Genomic DNA, 15,181 nt, shown 5'->3' on the forward strand with positions numbered 1-15,181 from the left:
CAATATGCCCCCGTACCACTTTGTATCAGATGTGAACCAACACGACAAAGAAAGCATGGAAGCAGAATCGGAGGGAGAGAGAGAGAGAAAGAGAGAGAGGGGGAAAAGGGAGGGAGGTAGAGGGGTTGAAGGAGAGAGAGAGTCGATGGAGATGCTGATGGTGGCCGTCGAAGGGCCGCGAAGGCCCTTGGATGATTGGAGGAGCGGAGAATCCAAATAGGCTGAATCGAAAGAGAAAAAGGGAGAGAGAGAGGGGCGAAGGAAGGGAGGGTGAGGGAAGGAGAAGGAGAGGGCGGGGACATTGGTGGAGGCCAATGCTGGCCATCAGTGGCTGTCAGAGGGCCATGAGGCCCAAATCCTCCTTCCTGCCCTCCACCCTCCACTAGAAGGCCATGCCCAAATTTGTGATTTTAATTTTTCTTTGCATCTAATAGTGGAGCCGAGAGATCTGTTGTTAGCTTCACTATGGAGCGGCGAAAAAAAAGTATCACGATTTCACAAAAAAAGGGTATCATAATTTCATGATAGAAATAGGGGTAACAACCACATGGAGGGGAAGTGTTGTTCGAGGGCCTCCTCAACCCTCCAATGGCCACCACGAGCCATGGCCAGCTCTCCCTCTCCTTCTGTCTCTCTCTCTCTTCTTCGCTTTAGTTCACCTTCTCTCATGCACCACGGTCATCTGTGGCCCTCCAATGGCCATGACGGCCCTCTGACCACCAGAGGTGGCCTCCCCAAACTTTCCCTCTCATTCTCGCTCCCCCTCTCTCTCTTTTCTTTCTCTTTCCTTCAGTGTTTTGGATTCATGCCGACGCCATACCAATAAGCTGCCAGTATGGTTTGGCATGCCTGAACTACTCGGTTTAGGTCGGTTTAGTGAATCCTAGAGTGAGTAATTAGTTTATATGGTAGAAATTTTATAAGACTACAAGCAAGTTTCACCGTACCGATATCGGGCCTTGTACCGGTGAAATTCTATTTAATGTCGGTACGCGGTTCGGTACTATACGATAATATCGGTACGTTTTGGTACAGCATACCGATACGAGATCAGTATGGTACAGGCAGTATGAGATGGTATGGGGCGGTACAGTATTCCATGACTACAAGCCATATGATTTGGTCATATTGCTTTATAGTTAATTATAACACTATTTTAAATTTGTAATATATATTATATCTATTGTTACCATTGTCAGAAGTCAAGCAACTTGTTTAGGGTATATATTGAATGCTAATGTGTGGCTAAGGAAAATTAAGTAGAAGATACAGTGAGCTTCTACTTTTAAATATTTTAGAGCTGAAGATGGCGTTGGATGAGCTATGAGATCTTTCCCGATCATGCAAGAGGTGGGAGCACGATATATGGACTAGTGGGCAACCTCTCACTTATCTCCTATTTAGAGCAGCATACAAGGGACTAGAGGGAGCAATGGTGGATCAGGAAGTAGGTAGTTTGAGGATTTTGGTCAACATTTAACTGCATGATGCTTAGTTCAAGACATGACAAATGGGCCTTTAGAATCAGCTAGAGTGTTAAGATCAGTAGCGGATGTAGGGCAAGTCAATTGGTGAAGGCTAGCCAGGCTTCATGAGGGAGTCAGATAGGTGCGGTCAAGTAGAGCCGCAAGATGTCCAAATTGAAGGGGAAGGTGATAGTTGGTCTGGTAGAGATGCTTGACGATGTTCAAGTCCAGGATGATGAAAGTGAGACACTCGAGTCCTCAAATCTTGATTTGCCTAGGTCATTTTGTGATAATAGTGATGATGAAAATGATATCCAAATAGATGAAAGAAATTGATGATCATGGTGGTTAGGGTGGAGGTGGCAATTTATTGAGAAGGCAAAGCTTATTCATGCTATAAAGGATCAGGACCTTGGAGCCAAATCCAACTCTAGATATCAAGATAAGGAGCTGCTAGCTTATAGGAGGAAGGGGGCCATGTTGTTGAAAGATGCGGCATATAGAACGTAGTAGATATTCTAGGTCATTTTCGGGAGCTAAAGATAACTAAGGAACGTTGACATTAAGAATATTGGGAGTTTATGGCATGGATGGAGCAAGAAGCTCAAAGGGGCAAATTGGAGTCTAAGCAAAGTCAGGTCGTTATCATCATCAACTAGAGCAAGATTTATTGGTACGTTAAATAGTCAGAGTATATGTTATGGCCCTTCTTCTACATAATATTCAGATATATCCCCCCAGTCATCATATATTGAGGGGTACAATTCTATACAATATCCACCTTTATATTGACACATTATGGAGTGCAATATAGTGATGTGTCTCATTATTCTGAGCAAGGATGGTCTGTCTTTTAACCCACATACTATCAGGAGGGTTATCCTAGATAGTACCAAACACAATATGAGCCAAGGTCTGCTGATTCATACCAAACAAGATAGTTCGAGGCATACCAATCTAGATCTGTTAGTTACCAGCATAGTTTGAGGCATCGGGTTGAAACATAAGCATGGTAAGGCATTTGGAGGGAGACGGAGAAGGAGAGAGAGGAAGAGAGGGAGAGAGGGAGGGAGGGGTCAAAAGCCCTCTCAACTTGTTAACAGGGGATTGCCCCTATTTCATTTCAAAATAGGGGAACCCTAATTCTTCTTTTGCCGATTTCAATACATAATCAGCAAAAAAAAAAAAGGTACATCCCGGAATGGCAACATATCGATCCATACTATATCATGTTGGTTGGCGACCGGAAGGAGCCTAATACTGCTAACCTTTTGAGCAACAAGGATGTACTCAATGTCTAGGTTTGTATCATATTCAAGGACCTGATTACGAACAAGACTTAGATGTATATCCAAGGTAGTGGTAGGCATTAAGCAACTTCTCATGTTGTCCAACAACATAAAAAACATAAAATATTGTTTGCTTTTAATAGTTGCTAGAATTGTTACGTTGTTGACTTGCATGAAATAATGAAGTCCATGTAGAGGGGGATCCTTAATTGGTTTGTTTTGGTTACTTGAAAACAACTTGATTACAGTAGGGCTTGGGTTTGAGGTAGATCCTTTGACCCATTTAGTCATCATGGGTAGGTCTTCCAATATGCTAATGGCAACCTCCTCTTTAAGAGGGTCAATTGGTTTAAAGTTTAAACATTGGATTTGAGAAGGAGAATCAGCTACAAGCCACCAACTCTCCCTTGACCCCCTACAATCTTGTACCAATAACCCCAAAAGCCCTATACAACCATGTCCATTTTGTATGATAATCCCATTTCCAGAAGATCTACAATCAAACCATTTGGTATCTCTCTGTGTAATTCTAAGAAGAATTGATTTGGTGATGGTTCTGCCATTATTGTAAAATAAGGGATTCTAGCTTTTATAAAATCTTTCCTTACATCTCTAGAAGAGGAAAAATGCGGGAGGGCAAAGCTCTTTGACTTCATTTTGGCAATCTTCTAGGCACTGATAGGTAGTGCATTATGGTGATTGTGATCTCACCATCTTCTTGTAGTACAACAAGCTCTCTTCTCTTCCATTTCCCTCTTCCTCTTCAACTTGTGTTTCCACTCCTTCCCCCTTTCCCCTTCCTTTCTTTCCCTTACATTCTTATGCCTTTGCTCTTGGTGACCCTTAACCCCTTCACATCCACTTCCACATTCTCACTACAACTAAACCTAAACCTTAACCCCATCTGGAAAAGTCTAATCCTTCTGGCTTCCAAATGAATTAAGTGAATCCATCTATGAAAAGTCCATTCACAACATTATTTCCTTCTTTCATTCTCTTATTTAATCAGAATAATAGGTAATGTTTTGGTAAGAGCTGATCATGGGCCAGGCCTCGGGCCTAAAGTATATTCATTATTAGTCGGGCTTAATGCCGAGCTTATTTAAAATTGATATTTTTTGAGCCTAGGCCCTGCCCATGATCAGCTCTACTTTTGGTCTATATAGATTAAATTGATCTATTTTAGGCATGGATACAACAACCATCAAAATGGGATGGTACCATTAGTATTTTATCTTTCTGGCACAAAACCAACAGTGGTATGAGTGCCATGGCACAGAAACCATCCATACCAGTACATATCGGCCACATTGGTGCGTACCAAAGGTATCCTACCAACCATACCAATAGGCAAGATTTTACATCCCGATGGGATGGGGGGCATCCCGGCCGTCCCATCTTGTTCCCATGAGAAACGGGACTGGAACGGACTCGGGACTCCAAAACCCATGTTTGCAGTGAGAGAAGAAGAAAGAGGAAAGAAGAAAATGAAGAAAAGATGAAGAAAAAGGAAAAGTGAAGGGAAAGAAGAAGAAAAATGAAAAAAAGAAAGGAAAGGAGAAGAAAAAAGAAAAAGGAAAGGAAAGAGAAAAGTAGAGAAAAGAAAGAAAAGAAGGTAGAAAGAAAAAAAGAAAGAAAGAAGGGAAGAAAGATGGAGGATATCCACTGAGATGCATAATCGGAATGGAATGGGACAGTGTGGCGTCCCATTCCATGGAGAAACTGGGACATCTTTGTCCTATGAGATTTAAAACCTTGCTAGTAGGTATTGATGGTTTGTCATTTTTTGGATGTTATCGATTTCAGTAGTTAATGCTAGTGCTAGTATCCTATAGATACTATACCATTCCAAGGGAAAAATAGTATGGGTTTCAAGAACGGTGTTTAGATTTTTTTTATAGGTCCTTTTACATTAATGGTTAGGGTTTGGGTTGAGGGTTTTTTATTTCACATAAATCTGTCCTAATTTAACATGATCTGACCTGATCGACACCATCCTAGGGTAGATTTGCAATTATATAACCATCACTGCATGTATGTTATAAAAAGTTGCACACTTTCACATCCAACGACAAATCTATAGGGCAAGATTGGAGACAATTCTTTTTTTTTTTTAAGTAACAATCCATCTAGTGGAGGGTTTATGCCACATTGAGACAATCATGGAAGTATGCTCAAAGCATGAGATAAATCATGGTCCAATGCTGGTAATCGAAGCTATGGCAATATACACTTGTGATGATTTTGACTATGATCTAGTCATTAGAAACAATCATAATTGTTGGCTTGACACTTCTTGTTCCAAAGAACTTGGTTGGTACCAAGCCATTGTTGGAAATTAAATCCATGAGGCCTATACGGAATAGATTGTATTAGCTATGTTACTAATGTTACCATTCATGCATATGCCTCCCCAATATATTTAGGCTACTGTTTCGTTTCTTCTTGATCATCTTAACTTCCTTGAGCATCTTGATGTATTTTTGGTCGAACCAATTTGGCCAATATTGTCCCAAGGCTTTATGTACTCCATATAATTTTCAGATTATTTGGGGGAAAAGAGTGATTTGTCCCTATCTAATTGCTCAAGAACTAACCATACTAATGATGCTAAGACAGAGCCTATTATGATGCCCAAGAATAGTAGTTGTGCATCTGAAAAGACGGAGCTAGCTTTATTGGATTTATATTCTGGTTGTGGTGGAATGTCAACTGGGCTTTGCATGGGAGCTCATGTTGCTGGCGTGAACCTTGTGACGGCAAGTATCTTTCAACCAAACTCAATGCTTACATGTACCATCTTTATTTTTCATTCGATTTTTCCTCAAGCTTTGTTGTTGTTCTTCTTTTGACTGACTTGTTACTGCTTTCTTTGTAGAGATGGGCTGTTGATGTTAGTGAAGCATCATGTGAAGGTTTAAAACTAAACCATCCAGAAACTCAAGTATGCTGCATGTTTATAGTATAATATGGTTGTTAGCTTGCTTTGTAATTTCTTTCAATAGCATGTACTGATGTGCTCACTAAATAGGTCAGGAACGAGACTGTAAATGATTTTTTTGACTTGCTAAAGGAATGGGAGAAGCTTTGCAAACGTTATGTGGTTAATATTGGTAAAAAGAAAGACAGTACTTCCTGGAAATCAAATGTAAAAGATTCTAGAAAAGAGGCTCAAACTTATTCTGCAATCCCAGCTGCAGAATATGAGGTGTTGAGAATAGTTGATATCTGTTATGGTGATCCCACTAATGTTGGAAAGCGTGGATTAAAATTTAAGGTGTGCAATCTCTTCCATTTTGTATTATCTGTATTCCAGTCATTTAATGCCTTTTATTCTACTCTGGAGTCTGGACTCTTGAGATGGTCAAAGTATCTTGATTGGTTCCCTCAGTTATTTTTTTCATTGAATATATAAAGCTGGGATGCTTATGTATTTGCCATATCACATCTCCCTTTTTATTTTTAATTAGAACATGCTGATAAAAGTCTTCAAGATAAGGTTATTTTGATTTTCTCCATTATATGGACCTATTGTTGACAAACAGAACTATAAAACTATTGGTGTTTTCATTATTGTCTGACATGACTTAAAATTTTATTCTTGTTGATGGTCATTTCATATTAAGGCAAGTGTTTGTTTATTATTTTTCCTTAAGTTCCCAAAAGCGAAATGGAAGATCTCAGGAAATCTATTTGCAAGTTCTAGGAAGGCTATTGGAAGCTGGCATGCATTCCAGATGTTGCTTTTAGTCGGAATGAATGACAAAAGAAAATTTACAAATTTGATGTTAGGACAGGGCTTATCATTATAGCGACGGCTTTTTTGCATCGTGACATTTTTGTGAGTTTTGCATCCTACATTACACAAAAAAAAGGCACATGGATCTAAATAAATAACAATAGCTGCAAATAATCTCCTCAGTCCAATTGCCTTATTCTTTTTAATCCTCGACTGTTCTAAATTGACAACATTAAACTGATCTGTGTGCAGAACTAGGATATAATGTGCACTAATGGGGGATAAGGTAATGGGGAACTTTATGAGATGGTACGTCACATAAATAGTGGTGAAAGCCTAAAAGAGAATGTGGGGGTTTTTAAGAAACAAATTACGTGAAAAACTTACATTGATGAAGCATGTGACCTTGGAAAAATTTAGGTCAATGATGGACTTATGAAGCTGACATAAGGACATACGATAGGCTTTTTTCAATGATTATCAAATTTAGTTGAGTGCAAGGGTACAAATTTGGTAATTAGTTAATGCAACACAAACCTATGAATGAGTATTTGCAGTTGCTCTCATATCTTGACATTGATATGAGATATCAAAAAAAAAATACATAACTTTATCTATTTAATTCAAGAGAAGGTCACATTTGAAATGGCCATGATCCCACTAGTTAAGATTGTTAAGAGTGGATTTCATAAATATGCTCGTTGTTTAGAGAAAAAAGAAGAGAAAGACGAAGGGAAAAATGTGAGAGAGAATCTAGATGTTAGATTTTCAGTTTGTAGAATCTATAAAACCTTGATATCATGTTATCTAACCATTAGACTCCAAAAGCTGAAGTTGATAGGTGATGGGCCAACAATATATTATCAGGCTCCTACCAAGAATCAACATTAAGCCCATATATGTTTGCACTAGTTAATTTACTTTGATATTTAGAAAGTTGTGCCATGGTGTATTTGAAAAACCAATCATACTTATTAATTTGCTTCAACATTAGAAAGATTATGTTATTTGCAGATGATATAGTGTTTAACAGGTAAGGTTTGAAAAATCAATCATACTACAATACAAGCCACCCTGTACTATATTGCATACCAATATGTACTATGTGCAATACCACCATGTATTAGCAGACCATGAGTACACACAAGAGCATACTGTGTTGCATACCATGGTGGTGCATGACCAATGTGCACCTATAGCATGGTACTTCAAAGCTTGTGTTGATTGATGAGGATAGAGCTAGATTATGCTAAATTGGATTTCTGGATGGAGACTTTAAATGATAATGCCTTCAAGAAACTAACAGAATAAACACAAAGTATATGGAATGTTATTTTGGTGAAAATGAAAATGAAAGTGTGGCTCCAATTGAGATCGGTGGACAAAAGCTACCACAAAGTGATTAGTTTTTCTTTCTAAAATCTACTATAAAAAATAATAATAAGCTAATAGATTTAGAACTTGTTTGACAAAGTGCAAGGTGCTTTCAAGGTATTATAAGATGATGCATACCTTGGCAAATCAAAAGAAAATCTTTATAGAACTATAATAAAGTTTACAATGTTGTATGGCACAAGATGTTTGACAATAAAGATGGTCTCGGAGAGCAAGTTAAGGAAGAATATTGAGAAATAGGTATGTTGAGAACAAGTTAAGATGGATATGTGGTAAATTTAGGAAGAATAGTGAGAAATAGATATGTTAAGGAACGTAGAAGCATCAAAAAGTCGGTATATAAAAAACAACGCTCAACATAGGAATTAGCGATAGCATGTTTTCACTTCTGATGGCAGGTTTTTTCAAATTAGGTAGGCAAGCTTATTTTCTATTCTCTTGTAGTAGTCTTAGACTCTTAGGTGTTAGTGCAAGGACTCCAGTATAAAACCCTAATGGGAGAGAAGTTGGTAGGCTGTTTGTTAATAGACATTAACTAAGGCATGTCTATGATATGCCCTGATATTTTCTACTAGGTTTTTTTTAGATCATTTTGAAATAGTAAAGGAGCAGAACTCCATAAGTACTCATCAAAAAATTTCCACCACCTAATAGGGACCAAGTCACTCAACCAATTATATCTCTATCCATGTACAACTTCGTGCAATTCATCATTTTTTGGGAACTTGTTAAGTATCCGTATATTTTGCCATGCACTCTCCTATCTACCATACCATAAGTTGAGTGCAAGAACTTTTGCCTTAAAATGTATTCATTCAATATATTTAGAATCTTGCATTTATTTTGGAGCTTATTTTAAGTTTAAAGGCTCCTAATTGGCATCCTAGTCTCATGGTTTTTTTTTTTTTTTTGTTCAAGATCTTGTCTATACTCATGGACAAATATGTAGATTTCATTGTAATGCTAAGCTTTTTACTACATATGATTTACTTGAGGCATTGTTTGGTAGAGAACACCTGATCTCATACATGATTTTCAGGTCACAACAAAAGCATGTATAAATCAAAAAGGATGATCACATAATTTACATAATTACACTTTTTTATTTCATGAAATTTTGTTTTTTGGTTATCTTGTGTATGAGTGTAAAAGGAAGGTTTTAAAATTTATTGTTAACCTCTACTGTCATTTGATGTGTCTAGGTTCGTTGGAAGGGTTATAGACCTAGTGATGATACTTGGGAGCCAATTGAAGGATTAAGGTATGCCACTTCATAGTAATATGGTGTCATATCTATAGGCCTGACCAATATCTATTCTTTGACCATTTCTCAGCAACTGTGAAGAGAGAATACAAGATTTTGTAATAGAAGGTTTCAAGTCAAAGATATTGCCACTTCCTGTGAGTGTTTTTAGAAACTCTTCATAAGCTGTTACTTCATTTAGCATTTTTTATCTCTTATCAATTAATTACTCCAGGGCGACGTAGATGTTGTATGTGGTGGCCCTCCATGTCAAGGTATCAGCGGCTATAATCGATTTAGAAACTTTGATGCACCATTAAATGATGAGAGGAATCGACAAATAGTTGTCTTCATGGACATTGTACAATATTTAAAGCCTAAATATGTCCTAATGGAAAATGTTGTTGATATATTAAAATTTGCCAAAGCTACACTTGCCCGATATGCTTTTAGCCGCTTAGTTTGTATGAACTACCAAGCAAGGCTAGGAATCATGGCTGCCGGTTGTTATGGCCTTCCTCAATTTCGCTTGCGAGCTTTCTTATGGGGGTGTCATCCTTGTGAGGCAAGTTTATAGTTCGTTGATGCTTTCATAATTCATCACATTATGACACTTATATTTCATAGTTAAAAATTCCTTTTTGTCTGGTAGAAACTACCCCAATTCCCACTCCCTACACATGAAGTGATTTTGAAGGGTGGCGCTCCACTGGAATTTGAGGTATTTTTTAGTGCAGATTCTTTTCATGATTTGATATAGTTGAGATCTTCATGACAAGAGGTAGTATAAAAGCATGCATGCATTCCATCAATGTTTTTGTTTTTTCACTTTGATACATCTCCTAATTGATATATGCACATAGTTTCATACTTGTGCTCCCAAAGGGATTAGACATGCCTATTTGATATCTTATAAATAAATATAAATGTTGCATGTTCTTATGTGAACTAGTTTTTGCTCCAAAACTTGCTCCCAATTTTTTATGAAGGTTTCCCATGGGAACTATAAACTTGAGAAGTGTTTCATGGAAACTTTGGACATTATTAGATAAAAATTGCTATTTGGTCAGGTCATTATGATGTCAAATATAATATCTTGTTATATAAAACTATAGGAATACTATTGTAGTTCTATGACTTTGTCTATAAAGAAGTTGCTAGATTTTTGTGGAAGCTCAAGTCGTGCTCCTTTTTTGGGAAGCTGAGATCTTATGTCATGTCAAAAACTTTAACTAGGATGGTAGATTTGATGGTTTTTTCAATTATTAATGCATGATGTTCCTGATGATCTTTTATATGTTGCTATTTGGTTGATTTCAATCCAAGTACCACCATCCTGAACTTGAACTTGTGAGGGTCTAAATTTTGAAACCATACCATCCATCAACTGGGTTGAGGTATTGGTAGGTATTAAATCATAAGACTTGCTGGTTTTATGGTTTCGGTATGGACTAGGTACTAACCAAGATATCAAACAAGTCCACATGAGAAAAAAATAGAGGGACGAGCAAAATAGAGGTGATGATAATGTATGATGTAGAGGTGAAAAAATGGTGATGGAACCTTTAGGTGGAACCAAGTTTTTGATATATCGTTGTTGTTCAAACCCATTGACATTGCCATGCAAACATCTTAGTCATGGTCCACCGTACCATCTCATATCATCCAATATGGGACGTACTGTACTGTACCAGTCTCGTACTAGTTTTTATCTAATATCGTATTTGGTACACTATCCTATACCGATACTCGGTACACTATCCCGTACCATACGAAATTGTATACAAACACTGCAATAGGATGGTACCAGTACGAGATCTGGTACTGAAACAACAAACCTTGCTCTTGGTGATATAAGGTGGCATTGGTTTGTGCAAACACTTCTTGCATTGCACTTAAAACAGTCTAATCAACCCCAGACCATGTGGTTTGGAAGTTTTAATGGTTGCAGATTCTAGGCATAGGGTTTAAAAATTGAAATGAACTATGGTTTAGAAAATTACAGAAAATAAATGAAAAATTCAACAATTAAGAGAGAAATAATGTCCATGCACTTTGTGAGCTCCACTTAAATTGACCATGAGTCTCATAGACATTTAGGCTTTGTTCATATTCAAGTCCTTTTATTTGATACCAACCTAAATACTTGCCCATCTTTGCCATTGATAATATCACCCCCCCACTCGAGATCGTGAGCCGTGGTCGCAACAACCGCCATATACTCATAGAGAACTCTCCATAAGAGCATATAAGACATTTTATCACAATATCATAAAGCAAGCAGTGGAATAAATAATCAATTAAATCAATCCAAAATTTAAATAACTAAAATTCAAACTTCAATGTCTCATAAGATTCCACGATATTCAAAAGATCTTGTATTAAACTTTAAGAACCCTAATCTAGAATGAGGAGAAAAAATAAACTTACTTCCAAACACTCCTGAAATATATTCTTGTGCCATCTTAGTTCTTAAGATCTATAAAAGTAGTAAGATATGGAATAATGAGCTAGACAGCCGAGTAAGCGATAAGCACTTTAGCTAGATTAATAAAGCAATAATAATATACTAAAAATAAGCATGTAGAGTATATTAATTCAAAATCAAATCTAAATATATTGCACTATCAAAACAGCATGCACGCAAATCCAATCTTTTTCAAATTTGAATTTTATTCATAAATCAATTTCTTTCAAAACATTAAGTTCATCTCGATAGCCATCAACTATGACTATATTTATACTGTGGCTGGGCCAAAAAATGAACTCAATCAAAGTGCGACTATATAACCCCCATTGGTAGGTATTAAAGTGCTAACATATAATCCCCACGGGTAAGGTATCAAAATGCCAATGTACAACCATTATTGACAAGGTATTGAAGTATCAGCATATAACCCGAATTGGTAGGGTGTTAATATACTAGTGCATAACCTCTATTGGTATGTTATTAATGTACCAATGCACAACCTCCATTGGTTGGATATCAATGTACGAGCGGACAACTCCCATTGGTAGGGTATTAGTGTACCAACGCACAATCTCACTGGTAGGGTATGCATAGTCTGGCGCAAGTCACAATCCATTTTGAACCAAAGCTCTTTTTATTCAAAAACATAGTCTATGTTTTAAATTGATAAATGTGCAAACCATTCAATATGGAAATCAATCAATCAATCATATTCCAATAATAAAATCAGTACCTTCGATCATGCGACAAATAATATTCCATAATAAGATATACTCAATAATACTATGCTTCAGTTTCATAAATTATAAATAATATAACTCATAATTCAATGACATAATACTATATATAATATGTTGATAAATCTTGAAAAAGGGTTATGTTACTTACCTGGCAAGCGAAACCAACCAACAAATCCAATTAATCTAGAAAGTTCCTCTCAGAGCCTAATATTTAAAACTATATTTTATTATATTTTTGCCATGATTATTTTAAGAATAAAAATTTTAAGTTCTAACGTCCTTATAAGGCTGACCCAAAGCGGTAGCACCCAACATCTCGTTTAGTTCAATCTAGGGCATCTAATTGATCAACTACAAATCAAAAGTCATGTTAGGATATAAGTGATGGTGAAATTGAGCAGTGTCCAACCTGGCTGGGTGGGGATCGTCATGTTGTCCGGTGGCTATAGGTCATGATCCTTCTTCATCAAGATCGATCAAAATCATTGAAGAAAGGCCTTTCTCTAAGATTCAGAAAACCCTAGAAGAGAGAGAAACTATGTAGAAAGAGAAACAAGAGAGAGCAACTAGGGAGAGAAAGTAGAGAGAGTGGGGGAAGACAGAGGACAGAGAGAGAGAGAGAGAAGAGAGGGAAACTCTCTTTTCTTTTTTTCTTTTTCTCTTCTTTTTTTCTTTTCTTCTTCCTTTTTTTCTTTTCTTTTCTTCTCTTTCGTCTTTCCTTGGTTTCTTGGTGAAACAGGGGGCATCAAGCTCTCCTTTTTTCCCAAAACAGAGGAGCCTTCCCAACTAGTGGTGGCCATGGCCGGTGCAACAGGAGGCCACCCAATAGTTGAAATTAAACCGAAATAGGGGAGGGCTTTCCAACTTAAATTTCCGATGGTTCCTAGCAAAATCTAGCCGATGGCGACTCACTAGAGCTGGGAGAAAACTAGGGAAGAGAAATAGGGGGAATTGGGGTTTCAGACATCATCTCTAGCGTGTTTCAAGGCCAACACACTCACGATCTTCTGGAGAAGAAGAAAAAGAAAAAAGAAAGAAATCTTCGACGAACTTTGGATTCTTTGATGTTGGATTGAAGGGGGAGCTGGGGGTCCTTAACTAGAGTGGGAGGCATCGGAGTCCTTGTACTTGGATTCCCACTAGAGAATCGTGAGGAAGAACAATTCCTATGGGAGTCTTCTTCCCACTGGTTTCCCTTTTTTTTTTTTGCTTCTCTTCCAAATTTGGGCCTGCACCTTGCTTCTAGGTCGGTCAAATGGGCCAGGCCCAGTTTAGATGGGCTGGATCATCATAGATAATATGACTAATACCATCTTGGATAGTCACCACTCACCACAATGCTGAAATGTTGTTTGATACTAATGTGACCGTTGTAGCTTGATGAAGTGGGAAAATACTGCACTGTGAGGAGGCTAGGTCTTTGGAGGACTACTTATGCAGATATGAATTTTGAGGTAATGTGTATGCTATGGGTCATATACATGGATGGGAACATAGTCTCATTCTAGCTGTCGGAGTCATCTAGAAGTTCAGCACATGATGATCCTAAGTATCTGTCAAACCCTGAGATGTCCAACAGACCTGATATGCATGATCTAACTAGGTCTTGCTGGTCAATAGTCTAACCCTCTGGCTATTAGTCACCTGCCCCCTCTGTGACCGCTACCCTGATTTTAGCTGCTAGACCCATCACCAATAAACTGCCATTATTTTTTATGGTATCACGAGATGGTGTGGGCAAGCAATAATAAGAGGGCTTGGTAGTACATTGTTTGATCAAATCAGTTCCTCATCTATGGCTTCCAAAGAATCTACAGCCTTCTTTACCTTCTTGCTTATTGTCTAAGTGGATGTATCAGGCATCTTACCTTTACCCTAGTTGAACCCAGTCCTTCTGACTCCACTAGGTGGCTCAATTGGCCTCAGCCCTATAACCACCCTTAGTTCCCTGACTAGCTCTAATGCTCTGCCTAGCCTTTAAGGCCTGTTTCATAACAACCACATCTTCTTAGCAGATCCCTGTCATATTGCTCATTTAGAGTATCCAACATCGCAACTTTCTGATCCTCCTCCACTCCCCCATGCCTTTTGTTGCTGGGTATCAACTTTTTGTGGGAAGCATATTTTGCTTTACCCACTTCTTTACATTCATACCTGCTGGTTGATCATCTGGCTCATCCATTTCTGGCTGGCCCATGGCCTCAAGCCAGCTTATCTTATCATAGGGTCTTCATTGTAAACAAAACCATCATCCAATGGGTCATTATACTTCTTGTCTACCTCTTGCTTAATGCATTTCAGTCCTAGCCACAAATTGTAATGCATATAACCATTCTTTCCAATCTATCCTAAGTGAGCCATCTCTACTCGCTATGAACGCAATTAAACATAGTCCATTTTATAAAATAATAAGAAATGAGTATAAGCATATAATATATAAGAAGAAATTTTAAGAAGAAATTTGGCTGGCAGATTCACATAGCTTACAACCTTAATAGTCCTGAGTCTTGGTGTGGATGCAATTTGCTTAGCTTTACATCCGCCTCGAGGTATTTCCAATACATCTGTTAGGCAGGCTCGTAATATGTGCACTCACAGCAACTGAAAGAGACCATCTAGGATGGTATTCTGACTGCAATCATCCTCAGGTATCTAGCTGAATCACTATAATGGAGCCATCACTTAGCTACAATCTCAAATATTGTATATCAGACTCCAATTTCACAAAACACTAGTCAAATTGGACCTAGTGTAGAATACCTGTATCTTGCTTCAGTTTGGTTGTGATTGCTCTGGGCTTAGGAAATCTCTCAGGGCCCTCCTTAAATAGTTTCTTCTA

At 37.8% G+C, this 15,181-nt stretch overlaps 1 protein-coding gene across 4 annotated transcripts in view; it reads left to right on the top strand.

Moving 5' to 3' along the window:
- The window catches only part of LOC105034775 (DNA (cytosine-5)-methyltransferase CMT2), a 35,718-nt gene that overhangs the window by 4,557 nt on the left and 15,980 nt on the right, over window positions 1–15,181 (top strand). For 2 of the 4 annotated variants that reach the window (XM_073258106.1, XM_010910051.4), the window contains exons 7-13: window positions 5,300–5,514; window positions 5,634–5,699; window positions 5,787–6,032; window positions 9,092–9,150; window positions 9,224–9,290; window positions 9,368–9,697; window positions 9,785–9,853. In XM_073258106.1, coding sequence (XP_073114207.1) covers window positions 5,300–5,514; window positions 5,634–5,699; window positions 5,787–6,032; window positions 9,092–9,150; window positions 9,224–9,290; window positions 9,368–9,697; window positions 9,785–9,853 — 1,052 coding nt within the window. The remainder of the gene's footprint in view (window positions 1–5,299; window positions 5,515–5,633; window positions 5,700–5,786; window positions 6,033–9,091; window positions 9,151–9,223; window positions 9,291–9,367; window positions 9,698–9,784; window positions 9,854–15,181) is intronic. The other 2 variants (XM_073258105.1, XM_019847091.3) reach the window with 2 other exon arrangements.

Source organism: Elaeis guineensis, chromosome 5 (genome assembly GCF_000442705.2).
Source record: "Elaeis guineensis isolate ETL-2024a chromosome 5, EG11, whole genome shotgun sequence".
In the NCBI taxonomy this organism is placed as follows: Eukaryota; Viridiplantae; Streptophyta; class Magnoliopsida; order Arecales; family Arecaceae; genus Elaeis; species Elaeis guineensis.